The sequence below is a fragment of the Fundulus heteroclitus genome, chromosome 7 (genome assembly GCF_011125445.2).
Source record: "Fundulus heteroclitus isolate FHET01 chromosome 7, MU-UCD_Fhet_4.1, whole genome shotgun sequence".
Classification (NCBI taxonomy): Eukaryota; Metazoa; Chordata; class Actinopteri; order Cyprinodontiformes; family Fundulidae; genus Fundulus; species Fundulus heteroclitus.
This window is the reverse complement of record NC_046367.1, coordinates 13,631,809-13,654,910: the sequence shown is the minus strand read 5'-3', so window position 1 is coordinate 13,654,910 and position 23,102 is coordinate 13,631,809. Positions and strand designations below refer to the sequence as shown.

The following is a 23,102-nucleotide window of genomic DNA, read 5'->3' as shown; positions in this document are numbered from 1 at the left end:
GATTATTATTGCTTGACCCATTTGAAGCAAAAATTGTTACAGCTGTTGGCATAAATATTGGTACCCCTACTGTCGATACCAGTAATTAGTCTTGTGTAATATTTTACCTGATTGGAGCGAACATCTAGAGGGTTCTTTGACCGTTCCTTTATGCACCATCTCTCTAGTAAAATTCCAGACCCCTGGATCCTTTCTTTTTGCTCGCTTCTTTTCAGCTCACTCAGGTTTCCTATCGAGTGTGGCTCAGGAGACAGAGATGACTGTAAAAGAAGCTGAACTTTGTGTCTGATGAACAATTGCTGGGTTGATACGACCATATGTTTGGGATCATTGTCCTGTTAAAAACAGCATATTTTAAGTTTCCTGGCAGTGTCTGCCAGATTTGTGTATAAAACAGAGTCACAGACACTGTAAAAGTGCAAAGCTGTTTCAGACACGACTGGCCCGCAGCATCACAGATCCTCCGTCATGCAGTGGGCACGAGGCGCTGTCACACACATTGATTATTTGCTTTATGCCAAACCCCACCTGGACTATCTGTGCTGCAAGTCTCAATCTTAGTCTTTTTTTCTGCAAACCATACTGAAAAACCAGTGTACATGTACCTGGCATTTTGTGGTTATTTTGTTCACACGGTGTCCCCAAATGGCACTAACCTGGCAGTTAGTGGAAATGGCAAGATGAAATCATGTCAAATTGAGACCAAAAGTAAACAGTAGTTCATGGATTAATTATTAAGATCCACTTCAGTTACAAAATAGAGAACTGCTTCATTAACGCTTATTTTAAATGGATTGTTCAAGGTGCCAATAGTTGTGCCACCAGTGAATTTATTATTAAAAAAATATACAATTGTTTCTGAACGTGCACATTAGTGCACACAAAGGTTAAATGTTGTACTTTTGAACAATTGTGAATGTGAGATTATCCTGCTATAGTAAAACATTTCTTTTTACTCACATTTGCCAGGGGGCAACATGTTTTGATTTGCATAGGTGAACAGAGTGATTAAAAAATAATTATAGACTCTGAATCAGTTGGCTTGATGATCTACAGTGTAAATCCAAGTATTTTGATGTCCCTAAATTAGCAAAGTGCCCTCTACTGGCAACTAGCAGTCATCCCACTTGACCACTCCTTGAGAGAAAATGTGGAAATATGAATAAATATTATTAAAAAAAGTTTTTTAGCATAATTAGGATTCTCTTCAGTGAATGATCTCTCTAATGGTTTATTGCCTAAAGGTTTTCTTAAGACATAATAAAAGATTATTGGAAGCTCTACTGTATATCTCATCGTACATCTTAATGTTGCCTATTTTCAGCAGACAGGCTTTGTTCTTACATTGCCCAGACAGTAGGTCATAGCACACAAGCCACTAAACAATCTGACGGCAAGTATGCTTTCAATCCATGGAACACGTATTTTTTATAGCTACATTTGTTTCCCTCTCGTGTCGTCGTCTTTGAGTTTGTCAACCACGTCCAAATATTGTTTGTTTTTTTTTGTTTTTTTACTCATCAACACTGTTTTTACCTTTTTTTGTTGGTATATTGTATTTTATCCCTGAATTGCATTGCCCATTGTGTTTGCATGAAACATACAGAGACGTGTGCATGTTTTGGTACAGTGTCACGTTCACTAGTCTTTCCGAATGCAGTATTTATTTTTGGTTCCTGAAAATCTAAACCATCTAGAGTTGTGGTGTTCCATCACCATTAATACTTCTTCCTGTACCTTCGTATAGAGCCAGTCGAGTAACAACATGCAGAAACACAAGTCCTCTTCGTCCTTCACGCCGTTCATCGACCCACGCCTCCTCCAAGTGTCTCCATCTACCGGCAGCGCCCTCAACAATGTCGGTAGGTGTCTGGGTCATTTTGACGCGGTCTGCACATTAAACCAGACTTCTAATAATGGCTTATCAGCCACTTTAAAACATTATTATTTCAGTCAGGTCAATTAATCAATCAAAGTTGATTTATATAGTACTTTATTTAATTATTCGGACGATGCTCAAAGTGCTTTACGTGTCTGGTGTATTCGAACAAGTTGGAACAAAAGAGAAAAACAGATTAAATTTATAGCCTTGAGCTAATGAAGGCAAGATTAGCCTTTTCAAGAAATGCCTGTGGTAGAAAAGGCTTCAGTTCTGATAACAGCCTTAACTGAAAAAAGCTTGCTGTGACCAGTTCGTCAAGCTTAAGGACATCAATTATTACTCCTAGGCTTATTTTTTTCAGGAGCAGTCTAACCAAAGAATACTTATAGGCTATGGGGACAGTAACAATCCTCAGACTAGTATTTATAAAGAGAACAAGGCTGGGTCCAATGGTGTCAATCACGTCTGTCAGAATCCTAGTGGGGGCGATGTCTAGAAGGCATTTGATTAAATTTAGCAGCTGGATGGATTATTTATTTTTTTGTTCAAGGGGAGAAATGGGATCAAAACTCTCAAAGGCAAACTTTTTCTATAAAGTATTGTTGGAATGCATTGCAGGTGTATCCCAAAACATCACTGAAAACGGTAGTAAAAGGATTTACAACAGGATTTATAATACTGAATTAAACTCTAGGGCTGGTACCCATTAGAGATGATGATTAATATTGAGACAGTTAAATGTTTTTAGTAGCTGGCAAGATTCTCAAAATGCCCAGTGGTGTGTGCAAATCCGTCTTTGCTTTCTTTGCTCGTCTCTAAGCCTGCCTACATTGTCATCTCAAAGCACGGGTGGTGTCATTAAGCCCTGGATCAGGTCTACATTTGGAACTCGTTTGCCTGAGAGGGGAAACAAGAGTCCAACATCTGAGAGCCTGTAAAGTGAAAAGAAGACAGGGCACATAATAGATGCTAAAACAGATATAGAGAGAATGTCAGAGGCTGAAAATGCTGCAGCAAAGTCGCTGGCAGTTGAAGAGGTGACAATACGGCAGCGCTGAGAGGTAAGAGGCTTTGGCGTAGGTGGAGGTCAAACTGGATAAGGAAGTGACCAGAGATGGGAAATGTCCGAAACCTCACTTACAGATGCAGCACGTCCACGAGAGACGACCAGATCTAGTGTATGTCCAAGCTGATGAGCGGGCCAGGCTATTGATTGAGCCTGGCCACACCTCACTGTTGCATGTGGATTACTGTAGAAGAGAAAATCTGGGAGGAGGATCTCTGAGAATACACTGCTATCTTTGCCAGGTGTCTGTTAAGAAAAATAGGTCCAGATTTCTAAGTAGAAATCACATAACAAAGGTCTTATTATTAAGTGATATTAAGGGATCTGATCTTAGAAACTTACTGTGTAGCACTTAGAACAAACACAGGCAGTGGGTGCTGAATATATAGAAAAAGGTTAATTTTGAGTTCATTCAGGGTTCTGTGGGAGGTTTCTTCCTGTTAAAGGGGAGTTTTCCTTTCCGCTTTCACTACGTGCATAGTCAGTATGAGGGATTGCTGCAAGTTCAATGACACAATGCAAGCGACTATCCAATGTCACATCATGCTTATTCTGCTGGAGCAAATGCTGGAATTCAGTGACTCGATGTAATCTAATGGGTTTCCTTAGACAGAAAACTTTTTAACCAATTTGAATAATGAACTAAAATTGAGAGCATTGTTTGATAATTAGGGTCAATTTGGAAAGAATGTACTTGACTAAGAATGTGTCTGTATGATTTAATTGAGTTGACTTGTGAAATATAAAGAGATTTGAATTTGAGACTTTTTTTTTGTAAATTAACACCATAAAAATCAACTGAATTAAAACTGAATTGAATTTAATGAAGAGAAGATGCATAAAAGTCTAGAATGCTCCCATGAGCAATAAGATCCGAAGTTCTGACAGTACAGCCTGAACTGTAAGTCAATCCAGACGCTGTCCACTCCTCTTTTTCTGGGTGTGCGCTGCCAAGGAGCAACCAAGGGACAGTTTGGGAAAGACCTGGATACTGCACGGCATGCTGTTTGCCACCAGTTATTAATAAATACATAATCTGGCACAAAGTGCTTGGTTTATGAAACAGGAGAACATTCAATTTGGTTTATTTTTAAATATATATTATTAGTTCAGGATCATCTTCAGCGGCCAAGTTTGTGTATGCAAACAATGATTTACCTTTTGTTTCACATTATCACAGTATGCAGACATTAAAGATAAATATAGTATAAACTTTAGAAAAGATAACCAAATATGATTGCAATATCCACAGTTTTCTCGTTCTCATTTCCAGCTGCACTTCCAAACATCTGTAAAACTTTTAGCATCTTGGGGATTTTATACTGTATCGTGTGTGGGCTTCTACTCCAGATTTATTTTAAATTTGGCAAGTAAATTTGCTCATTTACTTGGAGTAAATGAGCAAATAATTGCTGCATGTGATACAGTCTTTGGCAAAATGATGACGATGCTGATGACTGATTTAACATATGTTATACTGCCGTTTAAGTCATGTACATAAAAAAAGCAAACTATTGACCGAATAACGTGCAGTTCATGTGCCTACCTTGTTAATTAGTTGCTGTTAGATTAGTAGAAAGCCTTGTCTGGGATGGAATTCGAGCTTATTTTGACCCTTGAGGTCCGTCCCTTACTTTAGATTTGTCTGAGTAGGTCAAACAGAGAGTTTCCACAGTTCCATGATCATAGAGATCCTCAATAATCAGCCGCATGTTCAGTGTTTTTCACTTTATTCAAGCGCACTTGTGATGTTAGTTCAGGGGGACCAAAATCAAAACCAGGTGCTTTCAACTTGAAAGTTTAGAAACCGAGCGTGTGAAACCTTTCCAGAAATTATTCCTAGATACTCAGCTCAATAATTTGGACTATGCTGATTTCATAGAGTTTAAAATCCAGCCCAGTTTATAAACAAAACACTCTTAACACAGCGGTCCTTGTGTTTCCATCATCATTATGCTTCTGTAATCACGGCCAACTGTTCAGGACTGAGTCATTACCTCATCTAATGCTGCTGGTCACCAGCCAGTGACCTCTGAAATACCTCAGATTGCTCATTGAGTTGATTTTTTTCCAGAAAATGAAACCAGCAGCTCACCTTAGACAGGTTTCAAGAAACACATTTCTCATTATACGAAACAAATGAGAACATTGACTCCTGTGACTTGCTGTTGTCTCTAATCTCTGATAACAAGAGCAGTATTTTCCATATCAAACTGATAATCTTCTAGTCAAGTCAATTTTCTAGATGCTGTTTTAAGGCCAGCTTTTCTGCCTTTCATTGTAGTTCATCCTGCGGTCATACAATCCTGTATTAACATCTTATAAAGAACCAGTGTGAAAAATGCAGTTTTCTAACACTGACAATGTGACTGATCCTCACCCCGTCTGGTAAACTCCTTCACCATCCTACCTAAGCCCTTCCCTTTGACCTCCTAGGCTACGCAAACGACGCTCGGCTGGCGGAAGCGCTGAGGGCAGATCCGTCCCGGAAAGGGTCTGTGGTCAACGTCAACCCGGTCAACACCCGCCCTCAGAGCGACACGCCAGAGATTCGCAAGTACAAGAAGAGGTTTAACTCTGAGATCCTGTGCGCCGCACTCTGGGGTAAGACACAAAGCCTTATTTATTTCAGATGAGTGGGTTAGTTGCCTGTTTGTTCTGTAGAAGTCGGAGACAGAAGTAGTTGCGAGTGGAAATGCAGAAATGCTCATTTCCATTTTGACCACTGGGTGTCAGCAAAGCCCTGATAGAGTGACATCACTGCTGTTGCAGCTGACTTGCAGGACAAAGTGTTGGAAACAACTCATTGTCATTAAAAGCCAGCTTTATGTTTGACATTTTAGATTATTTTCACCCCTTTTGATTAGCCACATTGATCCATTATAAAAAAAACTGTTTAGATTTTAGAAAACTACTAGAAGTTGACAAAAAAGAATGCTAAGTACAAAAAAAAAAAGAAATCGGCTATGTCTTCTGGATGGGTCCTGCTTTGTTCTGTGTCTTCTGCTAGAGACTAGTAAACTCAGCCTATAAGCAGTACCTTTGTAAGGGGGATCAACAAGTTTAACTGTGACTGTCAAAAACTGGTTGTTGACATGCAAAAGAGGACCATCGGCCTAACAGCAGATCGTTAGTGCCTGTTCCCTGGGGCTGAGTCATGCTTGCAATAACAGCATTGTAAGAGGGGGTACATTTGACCCCAAGGTGACCACACCTGTTTAATGACGGGCCGTTGCTCTTCACTAAAATCTCTTTACTTACCAGCATGCACACTCTGTTGGTGCGGGGGGAGCAGATCTATGGGGTGAACCAGTCTTTGCCCTGATGTGTTATGGGGTTTGAAAGCCACCGGGAGGTTATGTTTGAAAAATAAACTTTTGGTTTCTCTGAATCTCCTGCAACATAAGAGAGGGACTACTGGTTTGGCTCTGGGTTTGGGGTCTTCCTTCTAACCCGCTGCCTGGCTGGAGTCCTGTTTGGGTTTCTTGCTGCTTTGAGGAAAGCCCAGTTGGGATAGTTACAATCCTTTACTTCAGCAGAACCCAGTCCAGGTTTAAATACAATCACTAATCTGTGTCAAGAACTAAATGCTGATTTTCACTGAGAATCTCCAATCACTCTGACTGATCTTGAGCTACTTTGCAAAAAGGAAATAACAAAATATTATAATAAGGAGTGTCTGGGCTTGTTTCAGGAATCAGTGTCTGAATTAGGTGCCCAAAGGTTTTCAGACATCACATGTTTAACTTTCAACTAAACTGAAACTTGATCAGGAAACTCCTTTCTGCATTTTCATAAAATCAGGATAAAAATTCTGCGTGTTGTTTTGCAAACCTGATTAAGACATTTCTCAAACGACGTGCAGCTGTACATGCAAAGAAGACGGCTCCCCAAAGCATTGACTCCATGGAAGCGAAAAACAGATGCACTCCACACGTGGAGTGCATCTATTGCAAGTTTTTATTCAGAAACAAAATGTGTAAACCATGTATCATTTTTCTACCATTTAATAATCAGGCACATCTTTGTGTTGGTTTATCACCTAAAGCCCTGATAATGTCCATTTCTGTAAATGGTTGTCACAGGACAAAACATTGAACAGTTCAAAGGTTGAATAAATATTTTTGCAAAGCACTGTCCTACCCGACACAAAGCAGATTCATTGTATTGTGATCCTACAGCCAAGCCTGCTAGTTCACAAAATCTCTTCCATCTAGGATTAGGAGCTGGGATGCTTTACTTCATGTGCGTTTCTGTCTGTGTGTTAAAGGCGTAAACCTGTTGGTGGGAACAGAGAGCGGCCTGATGCTGTTGGATCGCAGCGGTCAGGGAAAGGTTTACCCATTGATCAACCGGAGGCGCTTCCAGCAGATGGATGTCCTCGAGGGACTCAATGTCCTCGTCACTATTTCAGGTAAACATCCTCACTGGAGTGTATTCTTGCAAAAAAAACAAAAAAAAAACAACAGATTTTGCATGTTAGGCAGCTAAATCCTAGCAGTAAAGTTGCAGAACTGGACAATGAGACAAACCAAATCTTAGAGAAAATACAGAGAAGCTATAATTGAGTTTGAGACTCAAAGCTAGTTTCACTTCTTTATTCTGACTCTTTTTGTCCAGACTGCTTGTCTTCTTGAACTATTTGCACATAATGAACCATACGCTTCTGCAAGTGCAAGCAAAATGTGCAAGAATCAGCACTACAAACAGGAGAGTTGTCACAAAACAAACAGGTGCAAAGACACCTGAGTTTCAGCCCAATTTAAACCCAATTTTTTTTTCAGACGGAAAGTGCATTCACATCCTTACTTCTCCTCTTTCTCAACATCCTACACGCAGTGTCACAACATATATTTTGAGCTAAACGGATGTTGCGTGAGGAGCATGGCGTGTGCGTACGCTTTGCGATTCTGACACACGGCCGAGCTTTTCCATGATGGAAGGAAACGCCGCAGAGTTGCACACGCGTCCATGTCCTTCTGTGAAACACATTTGCATTCCGACATGTAAAAAGACGTCATGGACTGTTTTCAGCATGTTTAGCTGTATGTATCGTGACAAGAAATTCCTCTGCCATCTTAGACCACATCCTGACGGACTGATGTAATAAGGTTGCCCGGACACAACGTAAATAAAGGCCAAATGTAATATAGTGCAACTTGGCTGTTTTAAAAAAACAGTGTTTTTTTTTTTGTTTTTTTTCAGGGAGAGCATCTGATTCTAGAAATAGCTTCTGATCACTGAAATTAAATATTAAGTAATGAAAGGCTTAGACGCCACCAAGCCCTCTGTCTTACATGGGTTCTGATATTTCTATGCTTTTTGCAATCATTTAGACATAAAGTGACATGTGAGTCACATGTTAAAGGTGCAACTGCGCATGTTTTGATGTCATATGTTATTTATTTTCTTTCCCATGTTTGCCCTTACAGTTGCCTGACATGTAAAATGATTCATCTTCTATATACCACAGTTGCCTCTATAGGCCCCGCATTAGTCAGTCTGAGAGAGAGATTTGGGCCGAATCCTCTGGGCAAGCGTGTGACGCGCTGAGCGCTCTCGTTCAAACGGTTTGAACTGCTGTTCAACTCTTACTTTGTTGTTAGTCTGTGCTGCCACTGAGGCATTAGAGAACAGCGACTGTTTCAGAGATGGACCACAAAAGACCAGCAACAAGCTCTTCTCAGACCCCATCACAAACTCCACAAAAGAGTAAAAAAAAATCTCAAAAAGGGCAAATTGGACTCAGATTGGCGAATGATTAAAACCAGAGGAAAACTATTGAGGCAGTTTTCAACCAATGGAGGGAGCTCCGTTCTGCCCTGGGAATGAAAAGGGACCAGCAGTTGGCCCTCTTTGTGCTAAAAAGATAAGATGCTGTAACAGAAATCTTTTACTTCTGACAATATTTGTATCTGCTGCGTCAGGATCGCACATTCAGCAGAAATAACGAAATCCAGTCAACTCCGCCTCATTGCCAACCAACTACTTGATAACTCTTGATAACAATGTAATATCATCTTCATTGACATTGAAACATACATTACAACGAAATTTGTTCTCTGCTTTTAACCCATCACCCTTGAGGAGTAGTGGGCTGCCATGTGTGGTGCCTGGGAAACAATCTGGGGTTAAGGGTCTTGCTCAGGGACCCAGAGTGCCGTGACTGGGGATCGAACCGGGTACTTGCATCCTTCTCTGAGTGCAAGCACGCTGCTCTAACCACTAGGCCAACACCCCCCATACACCGAGACGCAGCTAGGTAGGCAATTTGGGGTTAAGTGCCTTGCCCAAGGGCACATTGACATGTGGCAAGGGGAAGCTGGAATCGAACCCACAACCTTCTGTTGCCAGACGACTACTCAACCCATCAAGCCACAGTCGCCCCTAAACGCCTCAATGCATGGCGTTCCTGCGCTGGCTGGCTCGTCTTTTTTCTGTGTTATTGGTGACTTGGTGGAGCCGTGATTTTCTTTCCACTTCAGTCTCACAGTCAGCTGCTGCTGCCTCTTTCTGGCTGCAGACCCCGCTGTGGATCTTTTACCTGCCTGCAGCCTCAGCGGGTTTACAGCCAGGATGAGGCTGCTGTCTGTGAGACTGACTGCAGAAGCCAATCATGGCTCCCTCATGTATCTGGAGAACAAATGTTGCTTTCACGGTGAAGTTGCCAATAAAACAGAAAAAAAGACTAGAAGTTTCTTTTTGAAAATGAATAAATGGGTGGAACAGGGGTCTGAAAAGTTGCTGGTAACAGCGCTGCTGTGACAGAGAGCATCAGTCTCCTCAGAAAATGACAGGAGGGGTGTGTGTCTGTCTTTTCCCTCTCACAACTGCAATCATTCTGGCAGAGACCCGAGCAAGCCAGCGCATGAAGGCATGGATTGTTTATGAAGAGCGACCCAAACCATTAAGATCGCTGAGCAAACTGGACCGGGCCAACGAACCAGGCCACCATAAGGAGCACCAGGAAAGGTGCCAGTCTGCCCCTTCCGTTACTGACCAACTAAAATGGTAGCTATGTTTCCCCCCCCAAAAAAAATGGCCATTGACTCAATATAAAACATTATTTCAAATAATATTTCTATATAATATACCAATATAATAGTTCTAACTTTCTTACCTGAGAAGACATTATGTCTCTAAAAGAAAAAAAAAACCCTGGGAAGTCCTAATGGTTGGGTTTTTTTCTCTCCTCCCATTCGTGTGCGACATTTGTGTTTTTTCAACTTGTTGCCTTTAACATGATCCCAGTTATTTAATGAAATACCAGCGTCTGGACCATCCAACCTGTAAACCAGGAAATGTCTTTGTCACATCAGCTCATTAAACCCTGGTGCTTCCTGTCAGTCCTGTTATCTGTGGTTATAGAGCTGCTAATCTTCTTATAAATGGATAGTTGGTAATTTTCCAAAGGTGACTCTGTTAAAAGGTTAAAATTAAAAGGTTCATATCTTACCTGCAGTCTGTAACTTTCTTGAGGTCTGCATTCAGAAGAAACCCAGATCAGGTCATAATGGTTGTGAACAGTGAAAGTTGCCAAACACCTTATTGGTCAGCAGGAGTTTAATGCACGGCACTTTCAAATATGTAGTCAACTAAATATTGCATCAAAGTAGTCTCTTGCAGATACAGTTTTGCAGACATTGATATTGTGATGGCAACTGTGATTCATTATATTTTGCAGCTCTAATAGCAACAATTTTACAATTGCCAAATATTTTAATGCCACTGTTGAATGTTTTTTTTTCTTCCTGCCCTAAACTATAACATCTCTGGATCTACTATTGGCAAACACAGGATGAATGCATAGCACGTCTGTAAATATCTAATATTAGCAATGCACTGATCAGTTACTGGCTAATACCACTTTCTGTTTTTCTTTGAGGTTTGTCCTGCATATTCAGATTTTTGCACTTTTTAAGGACTACGACAAATCAATATAATTTATGTAAGCTGTGCTTTAATTCCACAGCTTAGATGAAGCAAACATTGAGCTCAAATTAAGAAAAAGGAAGAGATAGGATGAAATGCAAAAAATAGTTTGACTTGCAGTCTGCTGGATTTCCTTTCCTCCTTTCACACATTTTAACCAATCTGTCAGGATCATTTGATTGAATTAACTTTGCATTGTGCCTTGAGATGACATATGTCGTGAACTGCCGTTATATAAATAAAATTGAATTGAATTGAATTAAAGTAATAGAAATCTGTTGCTTCTCCTCTCAATTTTTTTTGCTCTATGCCAGGTAAAAAGAACAAGCTGCGTGTGTACTACCTGTCCTGGCTGAGGAACAAGATCCTTCACAATGACCCTGAGGTGGAGAAGAAACAGGGTTGGACCACCGTAGGCGATTTGGAAGGCTGTGTTCACTACAAAGTTGGTACGTGAGATTATTTGAGATCTTAGGGATTATTAGGAGTTTGATCTGTATGGTGCTCTTTTTTTGTGGCTTAGTTTCAGTCAAAGCTATTTTCTGATGTAGCAGGAGTTACATTAAGGGCTTTGTCAGTGTGTGTAGGGGATGCTATTTAGTCTACTCACTTTTATTGCACGCACGCCTTAGCCTTGGTTCCACATTTTTAGGGGCACGATTAAGTTAAAATTCCTAAATTGTGTGTAGTATATTGACTTGCTATGGTGCAACTAATATATTTACCCTGATCTAAGACACTGACCGCATATTTGCAACATTTCACCCCCATCCCTGCCTTATGAAATATTGTCTCATCTGACATTGATTGGAATACCTGTGGATTCAAACGGGGTACTCCAGCTTTATAAACTCATGCGATGATACAGAGTGGGTTCATGTGTCCGAGACAAGCATGTCACCCAGACATAACAGAAGGAAAGCCCTTGATTAAGAAATTTTACTTCACTGGCAACCAGGAAGGCTTGTAGCCACTCAGTCCTGTCTAAAATTCAGAATGCCCATGGTGATTTTGGTGCCACTTAGCACTTCCTGTTGGAAACTCCACTCTCTTTACTGGAGCCGTCAATCGACAAATCCATTTCCTATCAAAGATTTGGCTTGATGCATATTAATTTACTTCCTGAACTAAAGCATGTGGAAAGAAGGGGACTCCTTAATGAATATGTCACAACCAAATGCACAACCCTGTAAAGTGGCCGCTGAGGCTTAATTTCTTCCTCCTAAATGGTTTGTTAAACGTTTCTGGGCTCCAGTCAAAGACAGTTATTGTTTGTCCTGATAAGTAAAATATAACTGTTTGTATTGTTGAAAGTCTTAAAGGTAGGAATCTTGTCTTTTGCAAAAATAAATTGTTCATATCACACAATTACACAAATGCCCCTGCAACATCGGCTACGTTTGGGAATAAATGGACTGAATTAACCTCATGTTCTATTTAAAGTTTGAATGCTGCGATTGGGACACATTAATGCATCATAAGAGAGAGTTCCTAAAGCAGTGTATTCACCTAATTTTCTTATGCCCGTTTTAAACCTGCAACTTCCTGAATTCACAAAGCAGATTACACCAAATACACGGCAACACAAACACCCCTACCAGGACCAGAAAGGAGCATGTTGCACCAATTTTTGGGTCAAGTCCCAGCGGTCGTCTCCTCGGCCACACGCACACAAGGAAAGTGTTCAAGGAGACATGGATATTGGCGGCGTGCTGTTCTGTGCGTTCTCTCGCCTCCTCATTGTACATCGTCTTACCCTCAGTGCAGGAAATGGCTCAGTGAATCTTATCTGACCTATATTGGCCATTTTGACATTCCTCCACAGGTATCTTGTTGTAACATTGTCTTGATTCTTGAACATTTAAAATCGTCAAATAGCATGATTCATTTAGACATATTAGAAATATTTTTTGGTTATAGGAATTATTTCAAAAAATATTCGCCATCACTGTATATGAAGAACAGTTCCACCTTCAGGGGCATCTTTTGCCGTCTCTTTTTTTTTCTTTTGCAAAGCCCGCGTAACCGCCAGTTGGTTTATTCTCTCTTTTTCTACTGTGCCATAATTGCCATCAATGTTCAGCAGACTTCCTTTATAATGCAATCTAAAAAAAACTCAAACAGCACTGGGGTTGAGAATACAAAGCTTATTTAGTGGACTTTCCCATAAACATTTGCATTGCACCCAGTTTAAATGTGGGAGAGCTGCATCAGTGCAGAGATTTTATATGATCGGAGCAACTTTATCTGGAGCATTAGTGCCTAGTTTCAGAGTTAGGACATGCAAACTCAAGTTTGCACTCCCACAAATACCTTTGGGATTGTGCCTTTGGGTTTTCTACGCAGAATATACTGTACATACAGCTAAGTGTAACTCATGAATGAGGTAAATGGCATCTCTTCCCTTACAGTATGGTTTGATGGACAGAAGTGCCCAGTGCTGATTCCTGCAGTTACGGCGTCTTCATTTCAAACATACAGCTCTCGTCAGAAGTTTATGTACACCTGTCATAGACATGGATGTTATATTAACTTTGGACTTTTTACTATCAATGTCCTGTTGGAGCTTCCAGTTGTGTCCAAGATTAAACCATCTAGCGGTTGGTTTGTGGTGAAACTAAAGGATTTGACTTAAGTCTTTTATTAATTAATACCTACAGTATTTGTCATGTACTGGTACAGGTGAGAGTGAATCAACCCCTCATTATCATACTGCTGCAACAATGTTTGAAAGCTGGTACAACATCCTTATGTTTAAAAGCCTCAACCTGACCCCAAACATACCAAGTTATTGTTACTGTGGCTGAATCTCAATCTTTATCTAGCAACACATTTGTTGTGTTCATGTGGCCACTTGTAAACTTCAGTGATGCTTGAAGACAAGGGCGTAACCATCATCTCAGAAGTGAGGGGGACATATTTTTTCAGAGGTCTATTGACTGATTTATTAGCCTCTCACTCTCAATTGCACCTCTACTTGGCGGCTAAGGAACCACATAATCACTAACAGTCTCAGTACAGCACTGGGGGACCGACTTTAGTTCTTTAAACTAACAAATTCTAAAGTTTTAGCTGCCAAACTCTGGTTGAGTCGACACAATGACCCTCTGACCTCTGCATGGCAAGTATCCAGATCATAAGGGGCCAAACACTGAACATGAGATGTTTGGTAAAAAAAAATAACTTCCTATCGGCATATTATTGTAATTATTTGCTTATAGGAATTGTACATAAATTAGTAATTGAACATGGCACAAACTTATCACACGATATGGAATGGGAGTGACAAGGTAACGGTAATAAGCCGCATAATTTAATTTATGAGCATGAACATAGAAAGTGACAATACTAAAATCCAGATGTGCAAAATTATCAAGATCAAGAAAGGTAGCAGGTCATATTCCTGCTTTCGTTAAAAATGCAAATAATGTTGATGTCAAATAACATCTGAAAATAAATATTTTGCAAATAAATCAAAGCTCCATCTCCTGCTCTGTCACTGTCTGCAAGCTCTCACATGGCCTTCTGCTTTGGCTACCTAATACAGAATAAAAACATTTTAGAGTGTGAATGAGAATTACTCTGAAATATCTGTGAAAACCCTCTCCTGATAGCGGCCTGGTTTCTCCTTGCAGATAGATATATTGTACTCAGCATGTTGTACCTCTCCTTACCTGTGAAGACCCAGCATCATCATCCACCGCTTCTGCCCTCCCTGACTCTGCTATTGTGGCAATAAATATGTTTGTTTTTGTTCTTTTTTATGTGGAAAGCCACAATGAGCACATGTTCTGTACAGGAATTAAATATGGTTGTGTTTAGTCTCGCCATGATGAGCTAAGTAGTGAGGGATGTAAGACGGGTAACAATAGCGTATTCTTGTTAACTAGCTTAACATGATATACTGGCATGCATTACCGAATCATCATTTAGCTAACATTATCTGCATCATGCATGCAACAGTATTACTAAACTTACGTGTTTTTTTTTTTTGGAAAAAAAAAAACTGTTAAAAGTTTCCTGGCTTTTGCTGGTTTGCTGACACGCGTGCGCGGCCACACACCATGAAGCGCTGCTCAGCTCTCATCTGTGATCCAAGGCAGAGTCTGCTTAAGGCACAGATTGGAAAGGGGGGGGGGGGGGCATGTCCAACCCGTACACCCCGTTCGTTACGTCCATGCTTGAAGGTGTTGATTTTACAGTAGATGTTTTATCTCAGAAAGGCCCCTCTAAGCTCATGTCACTGTTATTCTTGCTTAAAGGCTGACAGTGGTACCTGTGTTCCCGCATCAGAAGGTTCATACTAGTTATTAGTGAACCATAAAACCAATTTTCCCCCTGTAAAGATGATCGTTTGGCTCAGATGGTTGAAAACTGGATAATGTTCCAGACACATATCCAGACTACAGCAGTTGTAAAATTTCCCATCATTCTGCCAGGAAGAGCCAGAGTATCCAGCCAGAATTAAACCTCAAGCTTGTTAACGGCGACAAAAAATTTGCATTGAAGATGTACAGTATGTTGTATGATCAGTCCATCCAGGAAATAATAATAATAATTGAACTTTATTGATCTCACAATGGAGAAATTCCCTTCTGCATCTTTACCCATCACCCTTGGGGAGCAGTGGGCTGCCACTGTGTGGCGCCTGGGGAGCAATCTGGGGTTAAGGGTCTTGCTCAGGGACCCAGAGTGCAGGCTGTGGGGATTGAACCGGGTACTTGCAACCTTCTCAGAGCGCAAGCGCACTGCTCTAACCACTAGGCCACCGCTCCCCTAAATTGATCACATTTTCCGTCAATATTTCGTTTCCACGTTGTTGTCAGCTTCTTATCAGAACAATAAATCCACTTGTCTTAGAGATTAGGAATCTGACCCGACCAAAAAAGCTTTCACGTTGGTTTTCTTCTTTTGTGTCTTTATAATGTTTCATTTAAACAATTTATTTCCCCAGTAAAATACGAGAGGATCAAGTTCTTGGTTCTGGCTCTGAAGAACTCTGTGGAAGTCTATGCCTGGGCACCCAAACCCTACCACAAGTTCATGGCCTTCAAGGTAGAGAGCTGATGAAGTACCTGTAACTAACAGCTGAGCAACTAGTTTGTTAAGGTTTAGGGTTTATTTTGTATAAAGTATTGTATGTATTCTTTTTTTTTTTTTTTTTGTGAATTACAACTACAAGAGCATAATTGATCCCCTCTGCTGTGGCAAAATGTTTCGCTGTAAAAAACTGAACAGATGTTTGTTGGTCTGCATTCAACAGTCTTTTGGTGACCTGGTGCACAAGCCCCTGCTGGTCGACCTGACTGTGGAGGAGGGGCAAAGGTTAAAGGTCATCTATGGCTCCTGCTCAGGCTTCCACGCTGTGGACGTCGACTCCGGGGCAGTCTATGACATCTACCTGCCGACCCACGTAAGGCTTCCCAGACATGGCGAACTCTGCACTTGTTTGGCTCCTGAATGCACGCAGATTATAAAGTTTGTCGGACCAGTGTTTCGTTTTTCTAACACACACATTTTCTAAATGATCTGTCTTTAGATTCAGAACAATATCCAGTCTCACGCCATCATCATTCTCCCTAACACCGATGGCATCGAGCTGCTGGTGTGCTACGAGGACGAGGGCGTTTACGTCAACACCTACGGCCGCATCACCAAGGACGTGGTGCTGCAGTGGGGGGAGATGCCCACCTCAGTGGGTGAGTCGCTCACAGCAAACAAGCATTTATGTGCACCCTTCAACCTTTTTATCTACCTGCATAAATTTTAAGTCATGTTTAATCTGCTTTTAAAACTTTGTTTTTAACTGGACCCTACACATGTTTCCGTCTAGTAACACTAGCCTGTTACCTTGTCGACCTCTCCTCAGCCTACATTCGCTCCAACCAGATCATGGGTTGGGGGGAGAAGGCCATAGAGATCCGCTCAGTGGAGACTGGTCATTTGGACGGAGTCTTTATGCATAAGAGAGCCCAGAGACTCAAGTTCCTCTGTGAAAGAAATGATAAGGTGAGAACTCCATGATGACGACTGTATTAAGTAAGACTTCATAGTTTTGTTGTTTGAGATTTTGACTTCTTGTTTGAGCTTTAAGTCGGTTGGTGATTTAAAGCGTGTGTGTGTGTGTATGTATATATATATATATATATATATATATATATATATATATATATATATATATATATATATATATATATATATATATATATATATATATATATATATATATGTATGTGTGTGTGTGTATATATATATATATATATATATATATATATATATATATATATATATATATATATATATATATTAATGATGAAAGAAACCTTGACAGGTTAAAAGAGGTTCAGTGTGTAACCAGAGGACCTCAGTGCCTTGCAAAAATATCACTGTCCTCTAATCTGGTTCACCTTTAATCAAACTTCAATGTATTTTGTTGAGGTTTTATGATGGAGAGAAACTGAGTAGCCTTTCATTGGGAATTTAAAGGAAAGTGATAAATGGTTTCCCTTTGGTTTACCAAATAAAGATCTGAAATTCACTATTTAGCCTTGAAAGTCTCTGTGAACTTCAGTTTTCAGGTCTCACTACAAATCTTCCATTGTTTTGACATCTGGACTGTAACTGGGTCCTTCTCTATGCGATGATCTTGATCATGACATTAACTCTCTGGCTGTAAGTTTAGGGTTATTGTTCTGCTGGAAGCAGAGCATCAAACAGGTTTGTGCTATAATTAGCTTCATCCATCTTCCCATCAGATCTGGCCGCCATGTTTCGCCATGGGAACGGTGTACTCATTGTTGTTTCGTTAGTGTTTTGCTAACACAGCTTTTATCGTGGAAGACCAGAATGGTTTACATTGGTCTCATCCGGAAAGATCAATTTCCTTCACGTTTGCTGGGTTTCCCTACATGGCCTCTAGCTGCAGACTGAACTTATGACTCTGTTCTTGTCACGCTTCCATAAAGGTGTGCAGTGCACAACAAATATGCTCCTCCAGAGTTACCATGGGCCTGTTGGCCCCTTCTTTGATTCATCCACTTCCTGCAGCCCCTACAGATTGTCACCTTTGCAGCTGTGCCATCCTCTTTACATTTTCAGATTATTAAATTCTTCCCAGCATTCTCCCTGACTCATATGCTGAGTTCCCTGTTCTTCATCATGCAGTTTGTTCACTAACGTTCTCCAGCAAGCCTCTGAGATCTTTACAGAACAGCTGGGTTTATACTGAGATCAGATTACACACAGGTGGGTTTTACTTAGGCAGGTGTCAGAGTAAAAAGGACTGAATGCAAATCCCCAACCCTTTTTTTGAAGCTATTATTTGTAAAGACATTGAAGATCATGTGTTATCTGCTTCCTGTGTCACCATAATGAGCTACTTTGATCTATCACGCGGAATCCCAATAAGATACACCGAAGTTTGTGGTCATAAAGTGACAAAATCCAAGAAAGTTAAAGCGGTCTGAATTCGGCTGTGATAAGTTATGAGTACTGAGTCCCCATTACACCACATTTTCTTTGCTGTGACTGCAGGACATTCCAGAGTTGCACCAAAACACCTCCAAAATGTTCTGCTGATGAATTCAAATTTGATTCCAGATTTCAACCTGCTATATGAGAAAACGCTGGGGATTAATGAATCCCATTCTAATACTCATATTCAACACATTCTGCAGAGCATCAGACATGTATACTGTGAAACTGAAATTATTTTCTAATCATTCAATCTGTGGCTCAGCTGAGCATGTAAGTAAATTGCCCAAGTTTCTCTTCTCTCTTCTTTTACTTACTTCCCGTTTGTCCTAAAACCCAGTTAAGATTATAGATTACATGTTTTTTTGTTTGAAGGTTTTTCCTCTTTGCACCCTAAGTTATGGCAGTCTACACAGGAAAGGATAGAAAAGCTTGTTACCACTTGACCTGTGGGAAATTATTTCTAATTATTACGAGATCAGGGTGTACTAATTATGAGAAAAGAAGTCATAACTCAGATAACATGATTATCAAATGAGATGTTATATATATGAGAAATATGTCATAGATGGGAAATTCTAATCTCAATATTACAAGAAAAGATTATGTAATTATGAGATCAGGAACTCATGAGAAAATATCTCATAATTATTAGAAAAGTTGGGGACAGTCATCGCTGACCTTGGCCTATGCTACAGGAAAAGTGGATAGTGGTTTGATATGCTTTTATTACTGAGACACTGGAAAATATCCAGTTTACTCAATGTGGATGGCATTAATATTGTAATAAAAACGTGAGGCAGAGAATAATACTCAGGAATACTTTGACTTTGTATGAAGAGTCTCTCTAGTTACAATTTAAGATCTATTAAAAATGGAGTATAAACTATAGACATCCAGGACTAGCTCAGACAACATTTTGTCTGGACATTAGGATTCCAGGTCTCAATGTCACTGCAACGTTAAATTGTGCGTATATGTGACCGGTCACAGCAAAACCATGAACAAGTCTCCCCAGGGCCGTTTGGAGGCATTTACAGATTCAGAAAAAGTGGACTCTGAGCTTTCCAACAAAATCAAACTTGTGGAAATCAAATAAAATGAAAAAAATATGACATTTTGAATGTTGGTATGCTACAAAGAAGATTAGGGAGAACGCAAGCCTCAAAGTTTCTTTAGAATCACTCCAAGCCAGAGGGATGTTAACAGAAGCTGTTGATTTGAATTACTTTGCACACCTTGCAGAAACACCTCCCACATCTTCAACGCCTGTCAATAGAGGGTCTAAATCAACTCACAGCACTATTTTGTTCAACTAAAGATAATTTACAGCTCTGCATTACAATATTTGTGTTAGATCTGTGCATTGAACAAACATCTTCAACTGTCCAACACATTACAACACTAAATTTAATGGTAACGCAAAGTCACACACTCATACAAACAAAAAAACTAAGTAAAAAACTTAAACTGTTTAAAGAAATTGGTAAAAGTATTTAATATCTGCGTGTTTTTGTGTGTGCAAGTTGCATCATGCACAATGATATTGATGCTTTTTAATTGCTCATTCTGTTTTTTTAAACACAAAGTTTACCATTTTAAAACCTTTGAAATGGTAATTTAAAGTATCGAGGGGGTCACTTCATAACTTCAACTAGCACATTTCGCAGTAAAAGGAAATCACAATTTTCTCACAAATTGAAGGTTTTTCACGTCTTCCCCGGTTTGTGCTCTGCCGACTTGTTCATAGTTTGGCTGTGGCGGGTCAAATATGCATGCGTGGCCGGCTTGGCTATGTAAACGAGGCTTTACATAGACACAGAGAGATGATGTGACGTCATACCACATTCCATCTAAAAGAAAGAAAACTGATTTTTGGTTCTGTCCATCTAAAATAATGAAACTTCACTCATTTCTCCTTTAATCGGTCTGGTGCTTCTCGCTCTGATTATCTAACCCGTCTCATATTCCGAAAAAAACGTAAAGCAAATACAAACAAAACACAACTCCTAAAGTTTTTTTTATGAAAAACTCTCTGAACTGTAAAACAGCTCTCCATGTCTACGCCTGCTTTCCTTTCATCTCCCTCTCCACATGAGCATTCATTCACTCAGCAAGTTCTCTGCAGGAAGCCACAAGACTTTCTGCTCACCACAGTATTAGTAGGTTAACATTGTGCAGGTATTGTTCAGCACTAATTTCCCTCTGGGATTATTAAAGTATTTCTGATTTGAGTATACGGCACCTTTCAGGTTGATTCGTAATGATTTTAAACTGGTAATTATGAGATAAGATGTTCCTTAAAATTCCCCACCCGTGTCTGTTTCCTCCAGGTGTTCTTCGCCTCTGTCCGGCCCGGAGGCTCCAGCCAGGTCTACTTCATGACTCTGGGCCGAAGCAACCTTCTCAGCTGGTAGAGGTCCACGGCCTGCCCTCCTTTTTTTCTCCTCCTTCTCCTCATCCTTCGCATCGTCCCCCCACCTTCGCTAACACTGGATCTCAGAACCCACCTCTGATGTTTCTGTCAATCCTCGGACAACGAAAAGAGCGACAAACACGACAGCCGACTGGCCCGTCAGAGCGGTCAACGACAGCGACAGCTTCAGCCTCTGGAGCTCGGCCTTCGTCCCGGGGGCTCAACCCCCGCGACGCAGCGACTACCCGAAACAGTCGCTGCCTCTCAGAAATACCGGAAGATACGACTTGCTCACCGAAGTAAATCAATAGCTTACACGTTAAAAGGAGGTAGAAAAGAACCAACTGTGAATTCAAGAAAACAGGACAGACAACGTCGCGTTTTCCTCTCAACTGTCTTGGTGCTTGTCATGTTACAATGGGATCGATGTTGAACTTCTGCTTCGTTTCCGTGCTCCCGACTTGGTCAGTAACATCGATGTCTCTTAACTAGGAGTATTTGCAAACGCTACTATCACTTCTACTGCTTCTGTTTTCTGCCAGCCTGCCTCTTGTAAGGGAGCTTTTCCACCCTCTGAGTTCAAGGTCAGAGTTTGTCTTATTTATGCTACGGCGCTGTAAATAAAAGTAGGGTTCGGGCCGGATACGGCCGACGTGCCGCGTTAGGGGGTGATCCATCCGGGGGTAAGCTGCGAAACCCTGGATCCGCGAAAGCAGGTGGGCGAGACCTGGTGTTCAACAGGGGGGCGTGTGGGACGTGCTTTAAAGTAACCGGGATGATGGCGAGAGAGAGAAAGGACCGATCAGGCGGATGGATTTCAAATTAGTATTTTATGAATTCTCATAGAGGAGGTGTAACAGAGCGGAGTTAAACGTGTCTTTAAGCTTTTATTTTCCATTCACGCACATTCAGCCGCAGGCCACTACTCGCTCGCTTCCTCCTTTTGCGAGGCGTACGTGAAGAAAGCGGCGTGGGTGTGGTCTTACAAATCAAATCAAAGCAACTCTCATCTGTCGACTGGGACAGCCTGAACTCCCCCGTGAGAAACTTGACGTGCTGTGAAAAGCTATTCCGCGAGAGAAGAAGGCATCCATGGACTGACGCTTCAGAAGAGTGTTTAGCATGTGTACGCGTGTGTGTGTGTGTGTGGTGGGAGAGTTCGATGTTGTCGGGCGGATTGAAATCCCATGGCAGAGAGGCAAACGCATGGTTCAGCGAGTGTGTTTCAGGTGCAGGAGGCGGACTTCCTACTTCCATTTTTCCTTCTTTCGGCTCAGTTCATCTTCCATCTCTTATTATTTGTATGTACTCAATGCACTAAGTGTCCAGAATGTAGAGAGACTTCTTACTGTGTGGTGGTCCAAGGCATGAGATGATGTTTCGCTTCGTATCTTTGTCACAAGTGGTCGATTCTAGGTGTTCAATTTCAAGTTAAAGTGAATAAAAGCTGCACCAGCAGAGCCTCTGCGTCAGGTGTGGACATACTTTCCTTTTCTGCAGCCGTGGCAACACTCCAGCCCCCCCATCCCCCCTCCCCACCCCCATCCCCGCCGTCCCCAGTGTGTCAGCGCTGAGGAGCGTCTTCTGGCATCCTGAGAGTCCAGCTTGCTTTAACCCGAGGACTAAAACTTTGCTTCAAAACTAACACTTTGGACTTCAGTATTACTGTGATGAAGTGTCTCCGATCGGGCGACACGGAGCAGAGCTTCTTTTTTCCCTCACGCTTGTCTTTGTTTTGACAAAAACATACGTTTTTTTTTTTCTTTCTGTACAGACGAGTCTCAATAAATTAGAATGTTATCAAAAAGTTCATCCATTTCCGTAATTCATGACGCAGTTTTGTATGTCTGTTGATTTGGATGATTGTGGCTTGCTGCTAATGAAAAGCTAAAATTAGCCAGGAGATAACGTGGCCGCCCCCCCCCAGAACATCACGGACTGTGGAAACGTCTTACTGGACCTCCAGCAGATTGGATTCTGTGCCTCTCTACTCCTCCGCCATACTCTGAGACCTTTGTTTCCAAATTGAATGCAAAATCTAACTTCATTTGAAAAAAGGATTATGGACCACTGAGCAACAGTTCAGTCCCTTTCTCATTGGCCCAGGTAGGACACTTCTGTCTCTGCTTCAGGAGTGACTTACAACCAGAAATGCTGCGGCTGTAACTCAGATTCCTGGATACATAAGTCCACACAACCATCTCAAGGCTGCAGTTATCCCTGTTGCATGTGCACTTTTTTATCCCATCAGACTTTTCTTTCCACTCTAACTTACCGTTAATATTTTTGCATACAGCTCCTTGTGAAAAGTTAGCTTCTCCTAAGTTTTTGGC

General features: G+C 41.0%; 1 protein-coding gene across 11 annotated transcripts in view; it reads left to right on the top strand.

Moving 5' to 3' along the window:
• map4k4 (mitogen-activated protein kinase kinase kinase kinase 4) overlaps positions 1–22,237 on the top strand; it is a 126,819-nt gene extending 104,582 nt beyond the window's left edge. For 7 of the 11 annotated variants that reach the window (XM_036138966.1, XM_036138969.1, XM_036138965.1 and 4 more), the window contains 9 exons: positions 1,748–1,862; positions 5,364–5,552; positions 7,219–7,362; positions 11,195–11,329; positions 15,835–15,935; positions 16,144–16,293; positions 16,420–16,579; positions 16,750–16,889; positions 20,687–22,237. In XM_036138966.1, coding sequence (XP_035994859.1) covers positions 1,748–1,862; positions 5,364–5,552; positions 7,219–7,362; positions 11,195–11,329; positions 15,835–15,935; positions 16,144–16,293; positions 16,420–16,579; positions 16,750–16,889; positions 20,687–20,770 — 1,218 coding nt within the window. In that variant the 3' untranslated portion in view covers positions 20,771–22,237. The remainder of the gene's footprint in view (positions 1–1,747; positions 1,863–5,363; positions 5,553–7,218; positions 7,363–11,194; positions 11,330–15,834; positions 15,936–16,143; positions 16,294–16,419; positions 16,580–16,749; positions 16,890–20,686) is intronic. The other 4 variants (XM_021319458.2, XM_036138967.1, XM_021319460.2 and 1 more) reach the window with 1 other exon arrangement.
• Positions 22,238–23,102: the final 865 nt, after the last annotated feature.